Here is an 18,629-nt window from a genome sequence, read left to right as displayed (position 1 = left end):
TGGTAACACCACGATAAATATTTGTGGAATGAAGACAACTGGATAAGCAGGGTGACTGGCCTCTGAGAGGATAACAGTTCATTCGCAAAGGGAAGGCAGAGTCCAAGTCTTAATGTTGAAAATGTGAAACCAAGAATTCGTGATTTAGAAATAAGGAGATAAATCCTGTGTTGAATGTGATTACTTTGCGTGAAGGGTGTAAGGAGAATGGTGAAGCGGACTGTTCCTTTTCGTGATAAGTCTTGACTACTTTTTGTTTTGTTTTGAAATCTATGAATATGTATTACTTTGACTTTTAAAAGGCTTTTCTTAACAAAGAGCTGATTCTTAACTGGGTTCGAAGTTTTATGGATTGCTGGTGGAAGCCTCTCTGGAGGAGGTGGGGTTCTCCTTGTATCTCACGTGCAGTTGGCAGCATCCTGAGAGGTTCTGCGGAGTTTGGGGATGACGTAGCTGAGCAGACTTCTGTTGTATTCACACCTTTGGGCCTCTTCAAATTCAGAATTTGAAAGTTTCCCAATTGTTGCCTTTTATTTCCTTAAGAGTGGCTTTTTATTATCTTTTAGATAGGGGCTGGTGCAGAGGGGGATATGCAAAGGCCATCTCAGCCTGAGATTTTTTGAGGAACCTCTCTTGACAGATCCTGATGTGGCCTGCAATACTTGACAAACCACATTTTTCTCAATTGTGTTTGATAAGATGGAGGCTTAATGCTCCTCAGAGCCACCAAGCAAGTGAAAGATAAAAGCTGTCGAGCACTCGAGTGCTGTCTTCTATAAAAATGACTGTGTCAATAGAGACAAACTCAACAATATTTAGTTCAGAGGCAGGTAATACGCATTTCAGGGTTTCTCGGTCAATAACATTGTGATATTCTGTATAAGAAAAATGTAAGTTTTTGTTCTCTTTGCTCAGTTAATGTATATTGATTGTTTTCCTTTATAAATGATAAATAGGGAAGGCTTAACTAAATCTTGTTCTCTAATGTAAATACTTCAGTGTGATTCCCTGTAGCACAAAGGCCCCATTTTTCTTCCGTATTTTCATATCTGAGTTTAATTCATACTGCTTTTTGGAACTCTATGGAGAGCAAGTAGGTCAAAGATCTTAATAGAGATAATACGATTCCATCAGCATTCCTAGAAGATAGATATTATTCCCATTTTACAGAACAGCCAGTCCATTTGGAAAGGCGGAATAACTTGCCCAAGGTCATGTCCTAGTCAATAGGAGAGGTGGCCATGAATATAGGTCATTATGATGCAGTGTCAGGGGAAGGAGGCTTTGGCTTCTGGAAAGGGAGAAACATCCAGGGATTACACACAAACTAATCTTAGCCCCTTAGAAGTGCATGCCTGGGAACCAGGTTATGTTTATTGGGTGCCATTACTTACACCATTTTCCAGTCCCTATGCGGGAACTGTCACAGGAGCCAGAGGCATGTTGTTAGGAATAGCCACTCCACTAAAGGAATTTGAAAATTCTTGTCAAGAGCCAAAAAGATACGCTGAGCCAAATCTGGTGAATAAGGTAACTAGTGAAGCTGGGTGCTATTGGTTTGGGTGAAAAATAAGACCTGATTGTATAATACTTAGAGTTGTTTTTTTTTTTTTTTTTTTGGTAGCTTGTAAAGCTCCAAGACCACCAAAGAGCATTCACAGAATAAGTGTATAAGAATATCCTTAAGTAGATTTATCCTCAGTACTTTATATGGGAGCCCCCCCCAGTTCTCCCCCACCGTTTTAAAGTTCTTTTAAGTTAACCTTTTGAGCCACCCCCTTCCTATGTGACAGGCACTATGCTAATCATGTATGTGATCATTTTTTTCATTCGTTCTTGCAGCAACCCTAGGAGCTTGTGGATTTTCTTCTCCCTTTGCAGATGGGAATGTTAGCACCCCCAAAAGTTGATGTGCCTTGTCTAAGATGAGCAGCAGAGATGGAATTAAAACCAGGCCAGCATCCTTGCTACCTCATACTACCTTCTTGGTAACTCTCCATTGTCATGAATTCCCTGTGACACTTGTACTCAGAGAAATATTCTTAGCATGACCCTGTTGGCCATGGATCTAAAATAATATGAAGAACCTCTGCCTGGTCGTCACCTTTGAACGCACACCTAAGCTTTTCACTTCAGATTCGGCAAGCCCTGTCTGTGCGCCTGACACTACTCTAGGCACCAGGAAACAGGAGGCAGATGTGTGAATTCCCATTGACACACCCAGTCTGTTAGCCACAGCTCCATTTCCTTAAACACTTCAGATTCCATTCCGTCTACCCATGCCTTCTTAGACTTGGCTGTCTCCCAGCAGCTCCTGCACCTTACTCCTACCATGAGCGCGGCCTTGGTGGAGCCCTGGGGCGTATCTTCTCTAACTCACTGTGGTTTCAGGGTTCATACATTGTAGCTATGTATCTTTGTCCTATATAATAAAGAATAAAGAACCTTCCAGGGTTCATACATTGTAGCTATGTATCTTTGTCCTATATAATAAAGAATAAAGAACCTTCCAGGGTTCATATTTTGCAGTTCCTTACAGCAGTGTATCTTGGTCCTAATCACCCCCTTTATAATTTAGGGATACTGAAAGAAATTTGGACAACTAAGAATATCCAGTTAAATAATGACAAAGGCATATTTACTTTCCTGAGAAACATCTATTTGTTTTATCCAGTGGATGCTTTTCAGAAGGAAATATTGTATGGTGGCAAGACCACGACCTAACTAGCCTCTACACCCATAACCGAAAACCATTATTACTTTTCTGATGGTATCTCATTGAAGGAAGACAAAAAAAATAAACTGGCACCGTCTCCCTGCCAGTTTCTTCCTAACTGCGTCAACAAAAATTAGTCCCCAGGCATGTGGGAGCTGGGCAGGACTGGGTACCCTGTGGCCTGAGGAGTGGTGGGTGATACTTCCATCTCCCCACCAGCACACAGTCTGGCCCTTAGGAGATGTTTCAGTATTCGAGTGGAACATGGAGACTTTTCCAGCCTTGCCCCAGTCCTTTTCCACCACTCCCACCGACAGCATCCATTGTCTGAGTACCATCTGGTCTTGAGCCCTAAGAAAGGGCCAGTTTGTGGACTGGGCAGCTTTTCAGATTTGGCTTCGTTTTTGCTACTTTCCTGATGAACGCCACCTTGTCATGTTGACGCCAGCCTGTGTGATGAGCTGAGCACCTGAATGGTGTGTGCAAAGCTTTCCTAGCTCTTCTGGACTAGAAAACACTAATCCTGTTTGCTTATCTGCCGCCCTTGAAGCAGAGATGAGAGTGGCAGTTGAAGGAGGTTTGAAATCCTGGAGCAGAGCCAAGGCCTCTTTGCCTGCACACTCCACTCTGCATGTTCCAGCCGTAGGAACAAACTGCATTATTTTGTTTCAAACTGTGCTCAAGGGAAGCCAAGACCTTGTAACTGGAAACTTACCAAACAGAGAATTCTAAGACTAAATTTAGTGTTCTATTTAAAAAATAAAATAAATCGAACATTGTGTTTGTTTATCTTTTATATGTTAAAAAGGAGAGAGAGTAACCTAGTTCACACTAACAACCTGAGAAGAGTATTCAAAGAAGTGAGAAGAAAACTAATCCTTTTGGTGAAGAGGGAAATCCTTAAGAAATTATAATGAAGTGGCATGAAATAGAGGCTTTGCAGCCAAACTTCCAAGCAACACAGCCTCTCTAATCTCCGTTATATACAATTTTATTGCGGTCCAGAGAACATTTAAAACTGTTAAAAAATAAAGGAACTTCCATGGACAGAAAGTAGGAGAGAAGATTGGTGGGTTTTACTTATACGGGCATTCTCTGGCTTTAAAATGTATAGATACTTAATTGCTTGTTGAACTATATTCTTCATTTAATTATGTGTGAATTGGTTTTCTCTTATTCATGTTAAACTCTAATTGGAATGAAGAACCTTGAGATACCATAGAGACTCTGTAATACAGAGTATCAACAGGTTAATTTGTGACACTTTGATGTGACTTCAACCAGCCATGGTCTCTCTGCTAGCTCTTACCTTCCTCTCCTGCCTCTTCTCCCATTGCTTCAACAAACATCAAGCACTTTGGATGAGGCACAGGATTCAGATTGTCAGTGATTCCCCAGTTCTGATCCATGGATTAGCATTATGTTAGAACCACCCAGAAAACTTGTTAAAATGCAGGTTCTTGGGCACCATCTCCAGACATTCTGGTTCACAAAGTCTAGTATGGAACCATGGAATGTGTATTTTTTGAGGTTCCCCGGATGATTGATACACAGCCTGATTTGGAACCAGTGAATAGACAGTTCTCTAAGACAAAAACAATATTTATTCTTTGGTGGCTGTTATTTTGCATCGTTAGACTCATTTTCATGTTGAGACGACATAATAGAGACTGATCAAGTTCATTTGGAAGATGTTTATGCGTACCGACTGGCACTTAAAAAGCTCTTTGTTTCCGTATTCTCTTTGGGTGAGCTTTGATTGGGGCCTTGGCTAGTCTAGAAAAGGGCCATAGCTGAGTATAATCTGTTCAGGCTCTCAGTAATTTTACGGAATACCAGTGCAGTCCACTGGTGTAATTTGGGGTACATGTGTGTAAACAGGTGATGTTTCTTTCTTTTTTTTTTTTTTTTTTTTTTGCCATTTCGTTAAATTCATCCGATTTCTGCCATGGCAGAAAATTTTATTATTTTAGTAATGCAGTTAAGTCATGAAATAAATTGTGTCTTCCTTAGATTGCAGGACTGATAGCTTCTTATATGACTCTTATGAATCAGAATTTTAAAGGATAATATTTAAGTCATTGGCATCTTAATCTACTTAAAAAGCCCTAAATGGCACCCACTTTGGCAGACATGGCTGTCATAAAAGAAATTTTGAGCGCCTACTAGGTGCTTAATGACACTGGGAGCAAGGACTCATAATTTCCTGTGTTGTTTCTGCAGACTGAAAGTGTGGTCACTTTGGTGAACCAAGGTAGTGTGATATGAGGTTAGACCATGAAATCATCGGTGAGTGCAGACACGGAGCACATTCACATTTGTTCTTTTCTGCTACCTTGATAGCTTCAGAGTCTACCAGCTAGATGTGTCAGACAGCCCTGCTGGAGGTATCTTTTCCCAAGAAAAAAGACAGCAGGAGTGGAGGAGAGAGTATCAGACTGCAAGTCAGGATGGCTTTGTTCCACTTCTGCCTCCGCCTTGTACTTAATCCACCATGTGCCACTTTCTAGCCATATGGCCTTGGGCAAGTTACTTGACCTCTCTGAGTCCCTCTGTCCTCTTCTGTGAAAATGGGGATAGTATTCACACCTGCCTCAAAGTGGTTAAAAAGATCCAGTGACCATCCAGATATGAAAGCACAGAGCCCAGCACTGGGCGCACTATTCACTCTGTAAATGTTACCTGAGGCTGAATCTCATCCTTGCAGGCCATAAACCCCGATTTGACTTTCAGAAACAAGGAGAGCGATAAAGATCCTAGGAGAGTTCTGAATATTAGGATCGCCGTAATAGCAGATAGGGAGTGATTCCAAGCAAAACAGAATAGCCACGGCAACTCCCATGAGGTTTTGTGTACGGACCACTTCTCCCTAGTCATTTAGTCATTGAATAAATGGTCATTTCTCATTCAAGTCCTCACAGAGCTTGAGTGGCCTAAGAAGCTGCTGTGTTCTCTTGACCCACCCTTACCCCCTGACTGGCCTGTAGCTGGGAGGAGGACTAGCAGCTTCTCTGTCTTCAACCTTCAGGGCTCTGATGTCTCTGTCTCTGTGAAGCAGGCCTGATTCTTGCCCCAGGCAGAATTAATGATTCTTTCTTTATATGCTAACACACTTGAACCTCTATTATAGCACCTCTTTCATAATGCTTTTGTGTGGAAGTTGATTGTTTGCATTTTGATCTTTCTCTCTCTATTTTAAATTGCTTGAGGGCATGGCGGGTGCACATAGTGGATACTCAGTAATTGTGGGATTAATATAGATCAGAGCACAGAAGCAGTTTCATGGGAGCTAAGAGCACAGAATCCAGAGCTCAACTTCCCTAGGTTCATATCCTAGTTCTGCCAATAGTTGTGACCTTATACAGGTTCCTCCACACCTAGGAGCCTTAGTTTCCTCATCTATAAAATGGGGACAATAATGCTACCTACCTTATAGAGCTGTTGTGAAAATTCAATGAGTTAAATATATGTGAAGCACTGTTCTCAGTGATTGGCAGATAGTAATGTGAATTCAGTGGTCATGGTGGTGGCTGTTTTTTGTTTTTGTTTTTTTTTTTTTGAGATGGAGTTTCGTTCTTGTTGCCCAGGCTGGAGTGCAGTGGCGCGATCTTGGCTCACTGCAACCTCTACCTCCCGGATTCAAGTGATTCTTCCGCCTCAGCCTCCCGAGTAGCCAGGATTACAGGCATGTGCCACCACGCCTGGCTAATTTTGTATTTTTAGTAGAGACGGGGTTTTTCCATGTTGGTCAGGCTAGTCTCGAACTCCCAACCTCAGGTGATCCACCTGCCTCTGCCTCCCAAAGTGCTGGGGATTACAGGGGTGAGTGTGGCTGTTTTATAGCTTGAATCTTTCTTCTGAGGTTTTTTTTTTTTTGGAGGGTGTGGTGGGTGGGGATACGGAGTCTCCTTCTGTTGCCCAGGCTGGAGTATTGTGGGGTTATCTTTGCTCACTGCAACATCTGCCTCTCGGGTTCAAGTGATACTCGTGCCTCAGCCTCCCAAGTAGCTGGGAGTACAGGAACCCGTCACCACACCCAGCTAATTTTTGTATTTTTTGGTAGAGAAAAGGTTTCACTCTGTTGGCCAGGCTGGTCTCGAACTACTGACCTGAAGTGATCCACCCGCCTTGGCCTCCCAAAGTGCTGGGATTACAGGCATGAGCTACTGCCTGCGGCCTACAGTCACTTTCTAAGGTTAAATTTGCCAAAGAAAACTACAGGGAACAGTCCTTTTTCTTTTTCTTTTTTTTTTTTTTTTTTTTTTTTTACTACTCATACAAGTTTAGTAACTCACCACCTGAAAGTTCCTTAGTTTCTTCATGTGTGGGTACCTGACAGGTACTCACGATTCCATGTTCAGTTATGCTTTCTTTTTAAAAGTATGATTCTTTATTAAAGCAATAGTATAGATCCGTTAGCTAAACATAAATTATGATTAATATTGTCAAAGAAATAGAAATATCCACTTAGACTAGATTTGAGGTGGCAAATCGATTTCTTCTTCAGTGCCCACTTTGATCCATTGATCAAAGGTGCATGTGAGGCTGGGCATGGTAGCTCACACCTGTAATCTCAGCACTGTGGGAGGCTGAGGTGGGCGGATCACTTGAGGTCAGGAGATCGAGAGCAGCCTGGCCAACATGGTGAAACTCCGTCTCTACTAAAAACACAAAAATTAGCTAGGCGTGGTGGCATTCACCCAGCTACTCGGGAGGCTGAGGCAGGAGAATCACTTGAACCCAGGAGGCAGGGGTTGCAGTGAGCCGAGATTGCACCACTGCAATGCCAGCCTGGGCGGCAGAACGAGATTCTGTATAACAACAACAACAACAAAGTGCATGTAAGGAAAGATTGTGGGCCACATCCCGACTCTGTGATCGGTTAGTAATGTCTGTCACAAATACGGCTTGGAGGAGTGGCGGCACATTGGCTGTACCTGTATTGAATAAATTGTTATCAGTCCCCCAGGTCACCCTGCCTTTTTCTTTTTCATCTTAAAGAGGAAAGAAAGCTCTTTCCTCACATCATGGTGCTGTGGGCTTGTTTACAGTGTGGTTTACCACACCATCGTTTTCTGCTTCTGCTTTGGTAGCTAAAGCTTTTCTCTGGCAGTTTTAGTTGCTTTGATGTTTTAAAGTGTCAAATCTTGGCACGAAAGCTTGTTGCCCCGGTTAATAACTTACTCTAATTACTCTAGTAGATAGCTTTAAAAAAACAAAAATGGAGAGAAGTGATTAAGCAGGCGGTTGATTGCCTGTGTAAGCTTCCTCCTGACTAGGTGATATTGCTGTTGGAGGAAGACGCTTTCCTTCACTCCTTGTTGGGTGGTTTTTTTTGGGGGGTGTGTGTATGTATGTATATGTGTGTGTGTGTGTGTGTGTGTGTGTGTGTGTGTGTGTGTGTTCGTTCCTTTGCTTTCCCGAAAGATAATGGAGAAGGAAAAAGTAAGATGAGTTCCACCAAGCTGAAAATGAAACTACTGGAAGAACGATTCTTGCCATTACCCCCTGAAAAGCAGCCCTGCATTTCAGCTGCTAAGAAAAGCAAGACACTGTTTGCTCTTTCCTTCTACTCACATGTCCGGCATCTGTCTTGACTAGCTGAAGGTTCTTTGATTTCTGAGATGTTCTAAGTTGCCTTTCTGCTAGAGTATCTTTGATAGTTTCTTGAAAGCCTATTCCTCCCCGACTAAATACAGTAACTACAATTTGAACATAGCTGAACCCTTTATAATTAAAGGTTTTTCTCATACCCATGGAAGGGTTGAAATAGGTTAACTTCACAGAGTCCCTGCAGATTTTGCTTAACACGTTTTGATGATTTTAGAGAGGATTTGTCATTTAAGAATAAGTCATAATCAAAACAAACAAAAACCACAGCAGTGTTTGAATCATGGCACCATGATACTACGAAGATGGTTTATAATTAAATAAAAGAATCAAGTTCTCAAACTGAGAAAGGGAACAACTTCCCAAGACACACAGCATTTTCTACAACTGCTCTAAATAAGATGATCCCTGGTCAAAATGAACAAACTTAATAATGACCTCCCTTTAAAGTCAGTAATCTGGTATCCTTTCTGTATTTATCATTTTATTCATTTCTTGTGTTTAGGTTCAGAGGGGAAATCCAAATGCCTCTAACCCTGTGAAGCAGGTGTTGGTTTGATTATTTAACATTCTGAATTCTAGGATGGAAAGAATGACTGTGACCATCTGATTGTCTTCCTTTGCCAGCTTTTAGAGCTTGGAATCTTAATACTTTTTCAAAACTGTACAGCCTCTAGTTGTGATCTATTAGGCAATTGCAATTTGTTAAATGTCTGGGGCCAGACGCGGTGGCTCATGCCTATAATCCAGGTACTTTGGGAGGTGGGTGGATCACGTGAGGTCAGGAGTTCGAGACCAGCCTGACCAACATGGAGAAACCCCATCTCTATTAAAAATACAAAATTAGCTGGGCATGGTGGCGCATGCCTGTAATCTCAGCTACTCGGGAGACTGAGGCAGGAGAATCAGTTGAACCTGGCAGGTGGAGATTGTGGTGAGCTGAGATTGCACCATTGCACTCCAGCCTGGGCAACAAGAGTGAAACTCTGTCTCAGAAAAAAAAAAAAATGTCTGGTAATCTTGCCTATTCTTCCTCATGGTGTGAATCTGGAGGCATTCTCCATTCCCCAAACATTTACTCAGCACCGACTCTGTGTCGAACATAGTAGGAGGTAAGAAGAGGAATATTTGGGAGGCCGAGGAGGGCGGATCACCTGAGGTCAGGAGTTCGAGACCAGCCTGGCCAATTTGGCGAAACCCTGTCTTTGCTAAAAATACAAACATTAATTGGGCGTGGTAGCGGGTGCCTGTAATCCCAGCTACTCTAGGAGGCTGAGGCAGGAGGATCACTTGAACGTGGGAGGCAGAGGTTGCAGTGAGCCGAGGTCGCACCACTGCACTCCAGTCTGGGTGACAGAGCGAGACTCCATCTCAAAAAAAAAAAAGAGGAATCCGATGTGGTCTTGGTCCTTGAACAGCTCAAATCCATAGCTGTCGTGTTCCTGGTCACCTGGGGTCATCTACATCTGAGTTCTTCAGAGTATCAGGGGCCAAGTAAGGAAGACGGCTGTGCCCTGGTCAGGTGATGGAGACGGGGTGACCTAAAGGTGGTGGTTCCTACATAGCTCATGAATTCCAGCTGGGCCCTGGAGTTGCAGCGATGAGAAAGCAAGACCAGCTTAAAGACAGACCCTGATTTGCTTCGGCTTAGTACAGCTGAAGAAGGTAAACTGGGGCAGAGGAGGAGCCTTCTTCACTTCAAAGGATAGCAATTCCTCTAGAATTGTGAGTTGTCAAAGCTGGAAAGGAACACAGAAATCTTGTAGCCTAGTCTGTTGTTTTACATACAGGACAAATTGAGACCTAGGAAAGGAAGTGCCTTGCCCAGGTCAAAAAGTTAACAGAAGACTCGGAGCAAGTATGTGAAAGGGAACACGACAAAAAGCAAGACTTTCCAACACTTTCAAGCCAGCCTGTCAGATGTATGTACTCAAAATGGAATGTAAACCTTTCTCTTTGACTAATAATAATTACTTCATTGTCTAGAATTTCCTGTGGGTTAAAGACACTACAACACCTTAGTTAAATGTAACTAATCCCCAGGAAATTACAGATCTGTGTTTGTTTTAAAAATGATTATTTTCTGTCATTGGTATTTTGTCCGAGACATTTGGACATCTAGCAGCAAGGCAAATGCATATCTGTGTCATTTAACAATGTCAGCAGGGACGGTACCTCATCTATTTCAGAGTCCTCCACACTGTGGATGGCACAGGGTATGCACTCGAATACTTTTTGAGTTTATTATGCATTGTGGAAACACAGTGGACGTTATATTCTGACAGACCTGGATGTGAGTCCCAGTTCTGTCACTTACTGTCGATGTGGCCTTGGGCAAGTTATTTCACCTCTGAAACTGTTTCCTTGGATCTGTGAAATGTGGTGATGAGTGTATATGTGTATCAACACACACACACACTTTCCTTTAAAACAATACTTTGCAAGGGTCTAAACCCCAACATGGTACCTACATATATTGTGGTTTTGTCTTTTGAGGGGGCATTCTTATTTTTATTTCATGTCAAGTTGCAGAGCTGCTTGCTATTAGGATTCAGCGGAGGCATTGGAATCTAAGATTGTGACAATCTGGGGTTTATCTCTGAGAAATGACTGAAAAAAAAAAAGTGTCCTTGTGATTTTTCCAACTCTGTCATTGATAACTCTCCGTTCATGTCCTACACCCACTGCCTTCTCCTCGTCTCCCTTTGCCTCAAAGGAAACTAATGGAGCCATAGAGAAAGCTCTGAGATATAAATGACCTTGTGCACCTTTAATTGAGGACAGAATTTGCTTAAGTGCATCCAAAAATCCACCAGTGGTTTACTGTACAGTCTGCGTCCCGGCTACACTGGCTGTTGGCTGTATAATTTGTCTAGTTTTGTCTGGAGTCTTAGACTATTCAGCTGCTTCAGGGCAAAATCTTTTGGGGTGTCATTAAATGAGATTGATAATTGGCTTCTGATGAATATTCATTGTGACTAATGACTTTGGGCAAATTTTACACATACTATCTTTCCATTCTCCCACTGAGTGAGATTTTGATAGAATCATTTTCTTCAACTTGCACTTCAATTATATATTCACAATATCCTTTTGTTGACTACACTCCAAATTATATACTTTCATTACTTTTAAAGTTTGTATTCTGTGAGGAATGAACATAGGCCTTTAGGACTTTTATTTTTAGAAACAGGGTTTAGAGTTATTTTAAAAATAAGTGGCAAGTGATACTTTACAGAACAGAGTGCATTATTTCTGATTGAGCATAGGTATATAGTAAGACTTTTCTTGTAATCAACTGACTGTCCTTAAGTAATGATGCACATAGTTTATGTCATTTGGTATTTTGGAAAAGAGCCAAATAATTCCCTGTTTTGTTTGTTTATTTTCTTAATCAAATGAGTAATGCATTTTACCCCGATTGCAGAGATTTGGCCCTTAGAAAACCCAGTAATGAAATGATCAAACACCTTAAAAGCTTGATTTTTTTCTTTTATGAAGGATAAGTAATTTTAAAATCTTGGCATTGAGGTTAGTAGGTTTGCTTTTGAGGTTAAAAAGACATGAACATTATCTGAAGATGAGATCTCTGCTACTTTATCAGTTTAAATAGGCTTTTGACCCAAACCAGTTTAACCTAAAAAGAGTCACATAATCAAGTTCTGTCTTAACCAGGTTCATTCTATTAAATGACTTTTTCAAAGAGAATCACAAATTAATTCATGTGATGATGTTACCTTCATTTGTATGGGACCTTGTAGATTTTGAGGTGCTTTTATTTATTTATATGTTTTGGAGTTAGAGAGTAGGCATATGATTGAACGAATGGGCGAATGGATGAATGAATGACTTGGTTTTCCAAAAGTGCCATGCTTGTGTGTCTAAGCTTGCTGTTTTTGTTTTAGACATTTTTTTCTTTCTTTCTTTTTTTGGGGGACAGAGTCTCACTCTGTTGCCCAGGCTGGAGTGTAGTGGTGTGATCTCAGCCCACTGCAACCTCTGCCTCCTGGGTTCAAGCAATTCTCCTGCCTCAGCCCCCCGAGTAGCTGGGACTACAGGCATGTGCCACCATGCCTGGCTATTTTTCTGTATTTTTAGTAGAGATGGGGTTTTGCCATGTTGGCCAGGCTGGTCTTGAACTCCTGATCTCAAGTGATCCGCCCACCTCAGCCTCCCAAAGAGCTGGGATCACAGGCGTGAGCCACCGCGCCCTATCTGTTTTAGACTTTGAGTCATGTACCTTACTCTGTGAGACTCATGGGAATGTTGATACGCTACTGTTAAAAGCCAAGTTACTAAACTGTCTTTATTCTGTGAGTATATTCTAAGTAAAAATCATATTTTATTTATTCAGGACACATCCCATTAACTAGTGCACGTGTGTGTGTTGTGTGTTCTGGGCCACTGAGAACATGGAGGTGAGGACAGGATCTTCCTGTACTTTACAGTCAGGAGACAAACATGCAGCCAGTTATGGTCCAGTTAATTAATGGGTGCCTATGGGCTGGGCGCAGTGGCTCACGCCTGTAATCCCAAGACTTTGGGAGGCCAAGGTGGGTGGGTCACTTGAGGTCAGGAGTTCGAGACCAGCCTGGCCAACATGGCGAAACCCCGTCTCTACAAAATACACAAAAATTAGCCAGGCATGGTGGCACACACCTGTAGTCCCAGCTACTCAGAAGGCTGAGGCAGGAGATTTGCTTGAACCTGGGAGACGGAGGTTGTAGTGAGCCGAGATCGCGCCACTGCACTCCAGCCTGAGTGACAGAGTGAGACCCTGTCTCAATAATAATAATAATAATAATATTATTATAATAATAGGTGCCTATGCACAGGGAACCAGGGAAGACTTTGAAGAGGAAGTACTTACACAGAGACCTGAGGGAGGAGTTTGCTAGAGGCACAAATCCAGGCCAGTTTGGGGGACGGGTGGAAAGGGATGGGAGGAAAAGGAGTACATGACTCTATCTAAGTGATGTATTCCAAGGACAGACTTGGAGAAGACGGTACAGAGTGTGGCTATAGATGGCTGCTGTAAAGCTAGACTGTGGGCTGGTGGAGCCATCTGGGGCCAGGCTTGTCCCCAAAGACTTCTGAGTAGGACGTGATGGGCCGGAACCTGCCCTTGAGGAGGAGCGCTCTGGCAGCTAGTTAAAGATGAGCAGAAAGAGCTGAGACCCAGGGCCAGTGGAACCTTCCAGCCTGACTTCAGGGTGGAATCAGGTCAGAGTTGGTTCATTCTCCACTCAGTCAACCCCAGCAAGGAGTTTTCATCTCTAAGAAGCCCTGAAGGGATTAGTTTTATATATGTATATTTGATATGTATATTTGATTTGTATATTTGATATATGTATATTTGATATGTGAGATATATATATATATATATATATATATATATATACACACACACACACACATATATATATCAGTCTCCTTTATATGAGTACTTACGGAAACAGAATGGGAAGGGATGGGTTAAACCTGCGAGCCTTGATGGGGTCACCGGGAACTGTTCTTGGGTGCCTGCTGAATCAGATCCGGTTCATGGCATGGACCTGGCTTCAAGAACAGGGTCTGGGGGAAAGAGTCAGGGCAGGTGGGGGTGGGGAGTGGCAGCCCTGGCTTTAACACACAGCTCTCACAACTGTGAAACATCAGCAGAATATCCAATTTAAAGCTGTTCATGTTACACTAACCTCTGGGATTCTTTTAACTGGGCCTTGGCATGTCACTCTTTCGCCACGTAAATGTCCTTCTGTCAGCAAAGGCCAGTTAACAGCTTCCAAAAGAAGCAAAGTCCTCATGGGAACAGGCTTCCCTGAAACCAAAGAAACATTAAAGAAAAAAAGACAGAAAGAAACATGTGTTGTTGGCTTTTGTCACTTCATAGCTATATCTCCAAAGGTTGTTTTTTTTTTTTCCTTTCTTTTCACTATATTGAATTTTGTAGCAATTGTATCCCTTTGTAGTATCTTTGTTTCCTAAATTTTTAATTGCATCAAATACTGATTGTATGATGTCTCTAGCTCTCAAGAAAAAAAAGGAATACAAAATAGGGGCAAGTCAAAAGACTGTGGAGAGGAAGGATTAGTCAGTAAACAGTGCCAGAGCAATTGATTACCTATGTGGAAAAAATAAATTCTCACTTCAGTCCTTAAACCTAAAGTAATTCCAGATGGACTGAAGAGTTAAATGCTAGGGGAAAATTTGGAGGACTTTCTTGGGATAAAAGCAGTAGAAACCATCATGGAAGAAAATATTTGTCTACGTAATTATTTAGACCTTCTCTTTGCCCAGAAATTCAAAGAAAATTAAGGATAAATTATTTTCAAAACATTACAAAGGCTGGATATTCTTTGCATTTCATCAATGATTGCTTATAAACCAGTAAAAATTACTAATACTCATTTTTAAAGTGGGCTAAGGATATGAATAGACCATTTGTCTATTATATAAATATAGTGAAGAAACATATGACAAAATGTTCAACCTTAGTCCTGATCAGAATAAAAATAAAAGTAAAATAGATACCATTTTAAAGCTACTAACTTGACTACAAGGAGTAGTGCTGGTGAGGGGCAGGGAGGCCAGAATCGTGGTGTATGGCTGGGGGTGGGGGCTGTAAAGAGCCTCCATCCTTCATCTATTCATTATACTAACATATTTATGAGACATGTATTTATTCAGTGCCTTGAAATGTTTATAACCTTTGTCTCTGAATTCTACATTTAGGAACTGTAGATACAAATTATTGACCTGTATGATGATATTACTTAATGGTAGTAGAGTAGTTAAATATATTAATAGCATGGGAAATTCATCGAGTATCATTAAAAGATATTTTTTCTAAGAATATTTGAAGAATATTCTGGATTTGTGCCTTTAAAGCATCATTAAGAGATATCTTTTTCTAAGAATATTTAAAGGAAAATGGCATCAAATAATGTTCACTTTTAAGAAACACAAAAGAATACTGTATTTATAGTCATCCTAATTGTATTTTAAAAGGGAATATATGTGCTTGTGTGTGTGATAACCTACAATGTTAAATCTTCTGATGGTGGTGGCATTTATTTTAATCCCTTTCACCATTTTAAAAATTTTCTATTTCGTATATTAGCTTTATCATCAGAAAAAAAGATTTTTTGAAAAGAAAGCTCTTACTAAATTTGAATTAGGGTGATTGGTTAACTTAGAATGATTTCTCCAGGTTTTTCAGCTTATCATGTAAACATGTTGAAAAATTATAGAATTGTATTGCTGAAATCAAATGGCAGTATCTCCTCCCTTGGATTTGTTCATCGATCTCTGCTTTGCTCTGTTCCAGCTGACTGCCTGCATCCACGGGTCTGCGGCGATGCTCTACCCCATGTACTGGCAGCATGTGTACATCCCCGTGCTGCCGCCGCATCTGCTGGATTACTGCTGGTAAGGTGGCTGGCCCTGTCCTCTGCTTCTCCTTTGCCCTGATCTGACCGGGCATGTTAGGTGTGTCACTTGTTAATGCAGTTGGTGACTCTACATTAAAAATACTAACTTCATCCAGCCTGGACAAAATAGTGAGAATCCATCCGTACAAAAAAAAAAAAAAAGCCAGGCATGGTGGCACATACCTGTAGTCCCAGCTACTCAGGAGGCTGAGTTGGTAGGATCATTTGAGCCAGAGAGGTTGAGGCTATAGTGAGCTATAATTGTGCCACTGCACTCCGTCCGGGGCAACAGAGTGAGACTCTGTCTCAAAAAAATATATATATATAATAATAATAATAAAAATAAAAATACTAACTTCAAAGTGGCATGGATTTAAGACCACCTGATTGCATGGCCCTTTCATTTCCAGTTTTCTTGTATGTTATGACACTCTGAAGAGTACAAGAGAGTAGGTAGTAACTTTTCACATTTCTCAGTTTGGGGGAAGCAATGCACCAAGAGGTTGCACGTTTGTTTGTTTTTTTCCTAAGACAAATTGTAAACTGGGGACAAAAACAATTGAGGTCTCCAAGGTCTTCAAGTTTCAGCCATGCCCTGGCACATTCCTTAAGACTTGTGCTCACTGTGGTTTGGGAGCACAAGCCAGGCAGCGCTAAACCGTCTGAAGTTCTTTGAGGAGAATTTCACTGTTCAGTGAAACAGACTTTAGTAGAAGGAAGAAACAAAGGTTTTGGCGACAGCCCTGCCATCTTGGGCAAGTCACTTGGCTTTAAGACTTTGTTTACTCATCTGTAAAAGGAAGTTGTTCAATACATAATCATACAAAGATGAAACAAGATAACATATGAAAGAACCCCATGTAGAAAAGCTGGCTCGTGGTAGCTCAGAAAATGTTTCCGCAGACACGTCATCGTCCTCACTATCTGTCTTCAATAGATTACCAAAACAGACTGTCTTTGTGACCGATTTGGATCCCTTTTCCTCATGAATAATTTCTTTCTCTAGTGTAATGCAGTTAAAGACATTGTCTCCAAACAGCTCAAGTCAACAGAAGTCCATAAGGGAGCATGGTACACAGAGAGGGAAAGGGACTAACTGCATGCCGGATATTGAGAGCTTCAGGAGAAGGGAAGCCATTTGAGGGTCATAGCCCTGTTGCTTAAGGACAGATGACACGGGACACTGACCACTGGTTCGGAGTGATTGAGTCCAGGTCAGTCATACTTTTGCTGGGATCTCCATCCCATTTTGCAATCATCTCACTGGAAAGGTCCACCCAAGTAGCCAGGTTGTCTAAGGAGCTTGAAGGCATTCCACAGTCACTCCTAATTGGAACGTGCTGGGCTCACCCTCTTCCCAAGATGCCATGGAGATAACAAGGACGTAACTCAGGGCCATCATGTGAAAATCAGTGGCCCTCTCTCATGCACAGCAGTAAGTGAATGGGCCTGATTCGCTCTTTATTATATGTCTTTCTTATCAAGGTGAGTTATCTTATTCGTGCCTCTCTCCCACCTCTTAGGAGATTAAGGGGCAATATGTTTTCTACCATGTGGAGTATAGAATCCTGGCTAATTTTGAATTTCTTCTTGATTCATCAATGGCTGAACCCCACTTTTTTTTCACTATGTCTCTTCATACTTTGGTTTATTTTGGAAACTATTTTCAGTTAATGGTGACGCCCAGATACTGCTGGTCTAGATTTTTGTGTTCATCCCTTCTTGAGTGGGTAGGAGATAAAGTAATGTTTGCAGATAGGAAAGGATAAGGATGTAAACCCCTTATAACAAATTCACCATGTGACATTAAATGTTTGTGTTTGCTCTGTTCCTCAGGGAGTGTTTTCAAACCCCTGGGCCCATCCCAGACCCCTCCCCTGTACCCAGGTCTCCAGCCTCTCTCCTTCCATTGGAGACTCTAGGGAATGCTGGACTCTGCCCTAGTGAGGCTGCTCCTTCTGCTCCCAGACTTCAAAGGGGAGATTGTTAGACTCCTGTCCCCGCTGCCATGGTCTGGTGTGAGCTCTGCCCTGTCATCTGGCTTCTAGCACAGCCCCTAGGAACCTTCCTCCCTCCCATGTCACTGTCATCTGCTTGTCTCTGGGATCTTCATCACCTATTTGTTGAGATGTCCACATCTCCTTCCCATCTTATTCTCTGCTGTCTTCAGTGGCTTCAGAATCCACACTACTGGCCTCCCCTTATTCCCACTGAGCTCACATTTGCACTGTTTTGTCATCTATAGTGAGATTACTTTACTCCCTCAGAGAGGCCATGGAGTAGCACACACAAGGATAGGACGGGGCTAAGAGGAGGACGCCTGAGTCCCTGTCTCCGCTCCGTTACTGCCTGGCTGTGTAGCTTAGAGCAAGTGCCTTTGCCTCTCTGAATCTCTTCTCTGTTGAGGGCTGAAAATACTGCAACCTGTTCTTTAAACTGTTTCTAGGATGAAATAAAATAACGTATGTGCTAATGCACTTTATAGACCGAAAAGAACTATCAGCCACCCAGCGGGGTGACACCTGTGTCATTAACCGTCTGAAGCTCACTCAGCCCCCTCTGGTTTCCTGCTGGCCTCCTTGCTCCAAGTCTTTGTAAGCTCGCTCGCTCGCTCTCTCTCTCTCTCTCTTTCTCTTTCTCTTTTTTTTTTTTTTTTTTTTTTTTGAGACAGAGTGTCGCTCTGTCGCCCAGCCTGGAGTGCAATGGCACAATCTCGGCTCACTGCAACCTCTGCCTCCCAGGTTCAAGCGATTCTCCTGCCTCAGCCTCCTGAGTAGCTGGGATTACAGGCGCACACCATCACACTCGGCTAATTTTTTGTAATTTTAGTAGAGATGGAGTTTCTCGTGTTAGCCAGGATGGTCTCGATCTCC

The 18,629-nt window shown here is 42.1% G+C and overlaps 1 protein-coding gene across 22 annotated transcripts in view; it reads left to right on the top strand.

Moving 5' to 3' along the window:
* DENND1A (DENN domain containing 1A) overlaps window positions 1-18,629 on the top strand; it is a 543,986-nt gene that overhangs the window by 279,197 nt on the left and 246,160 nt on the right. For all 22 annotated transcript variants that reach the window (XR_008509988.2, XR_008509986.2, XM_063714418.1 and 19 more), the window contains one exon: window positions 15,654-15,754. Coding sequence is in view for 20 of the 22 variants with exons in the window: in XM_063714418.1 (XP_063570488.1) it covers window positions 15,654-15,754 (101 nt within the window). In the remaining 2 variants the exon portion in view is untranslated. The remainder of the gene's footprint in view (window positions 1-15,653; window positions 15,755-18,629) is intronic.

The sequence above is a fragment of the Pongo abelii genome, chromosome 13 (genome assembly GCF_028885655.2).
Source record: "Pongo abelii isolate AG06213 chromosome 13, NHGRI_mPonAbe1-v2.0_pri, whole genome shotgun sequence".
In the NCBI taxonomy this organism is placed as follows: Eukaryota; Metazoa; Chordata; class Mammalia; order Primates; family Hominidae; genus Pongo; species Pongo abelii.
This window is presented reverse-complemented; position numbering and strand designations above follow the sequence as displayed.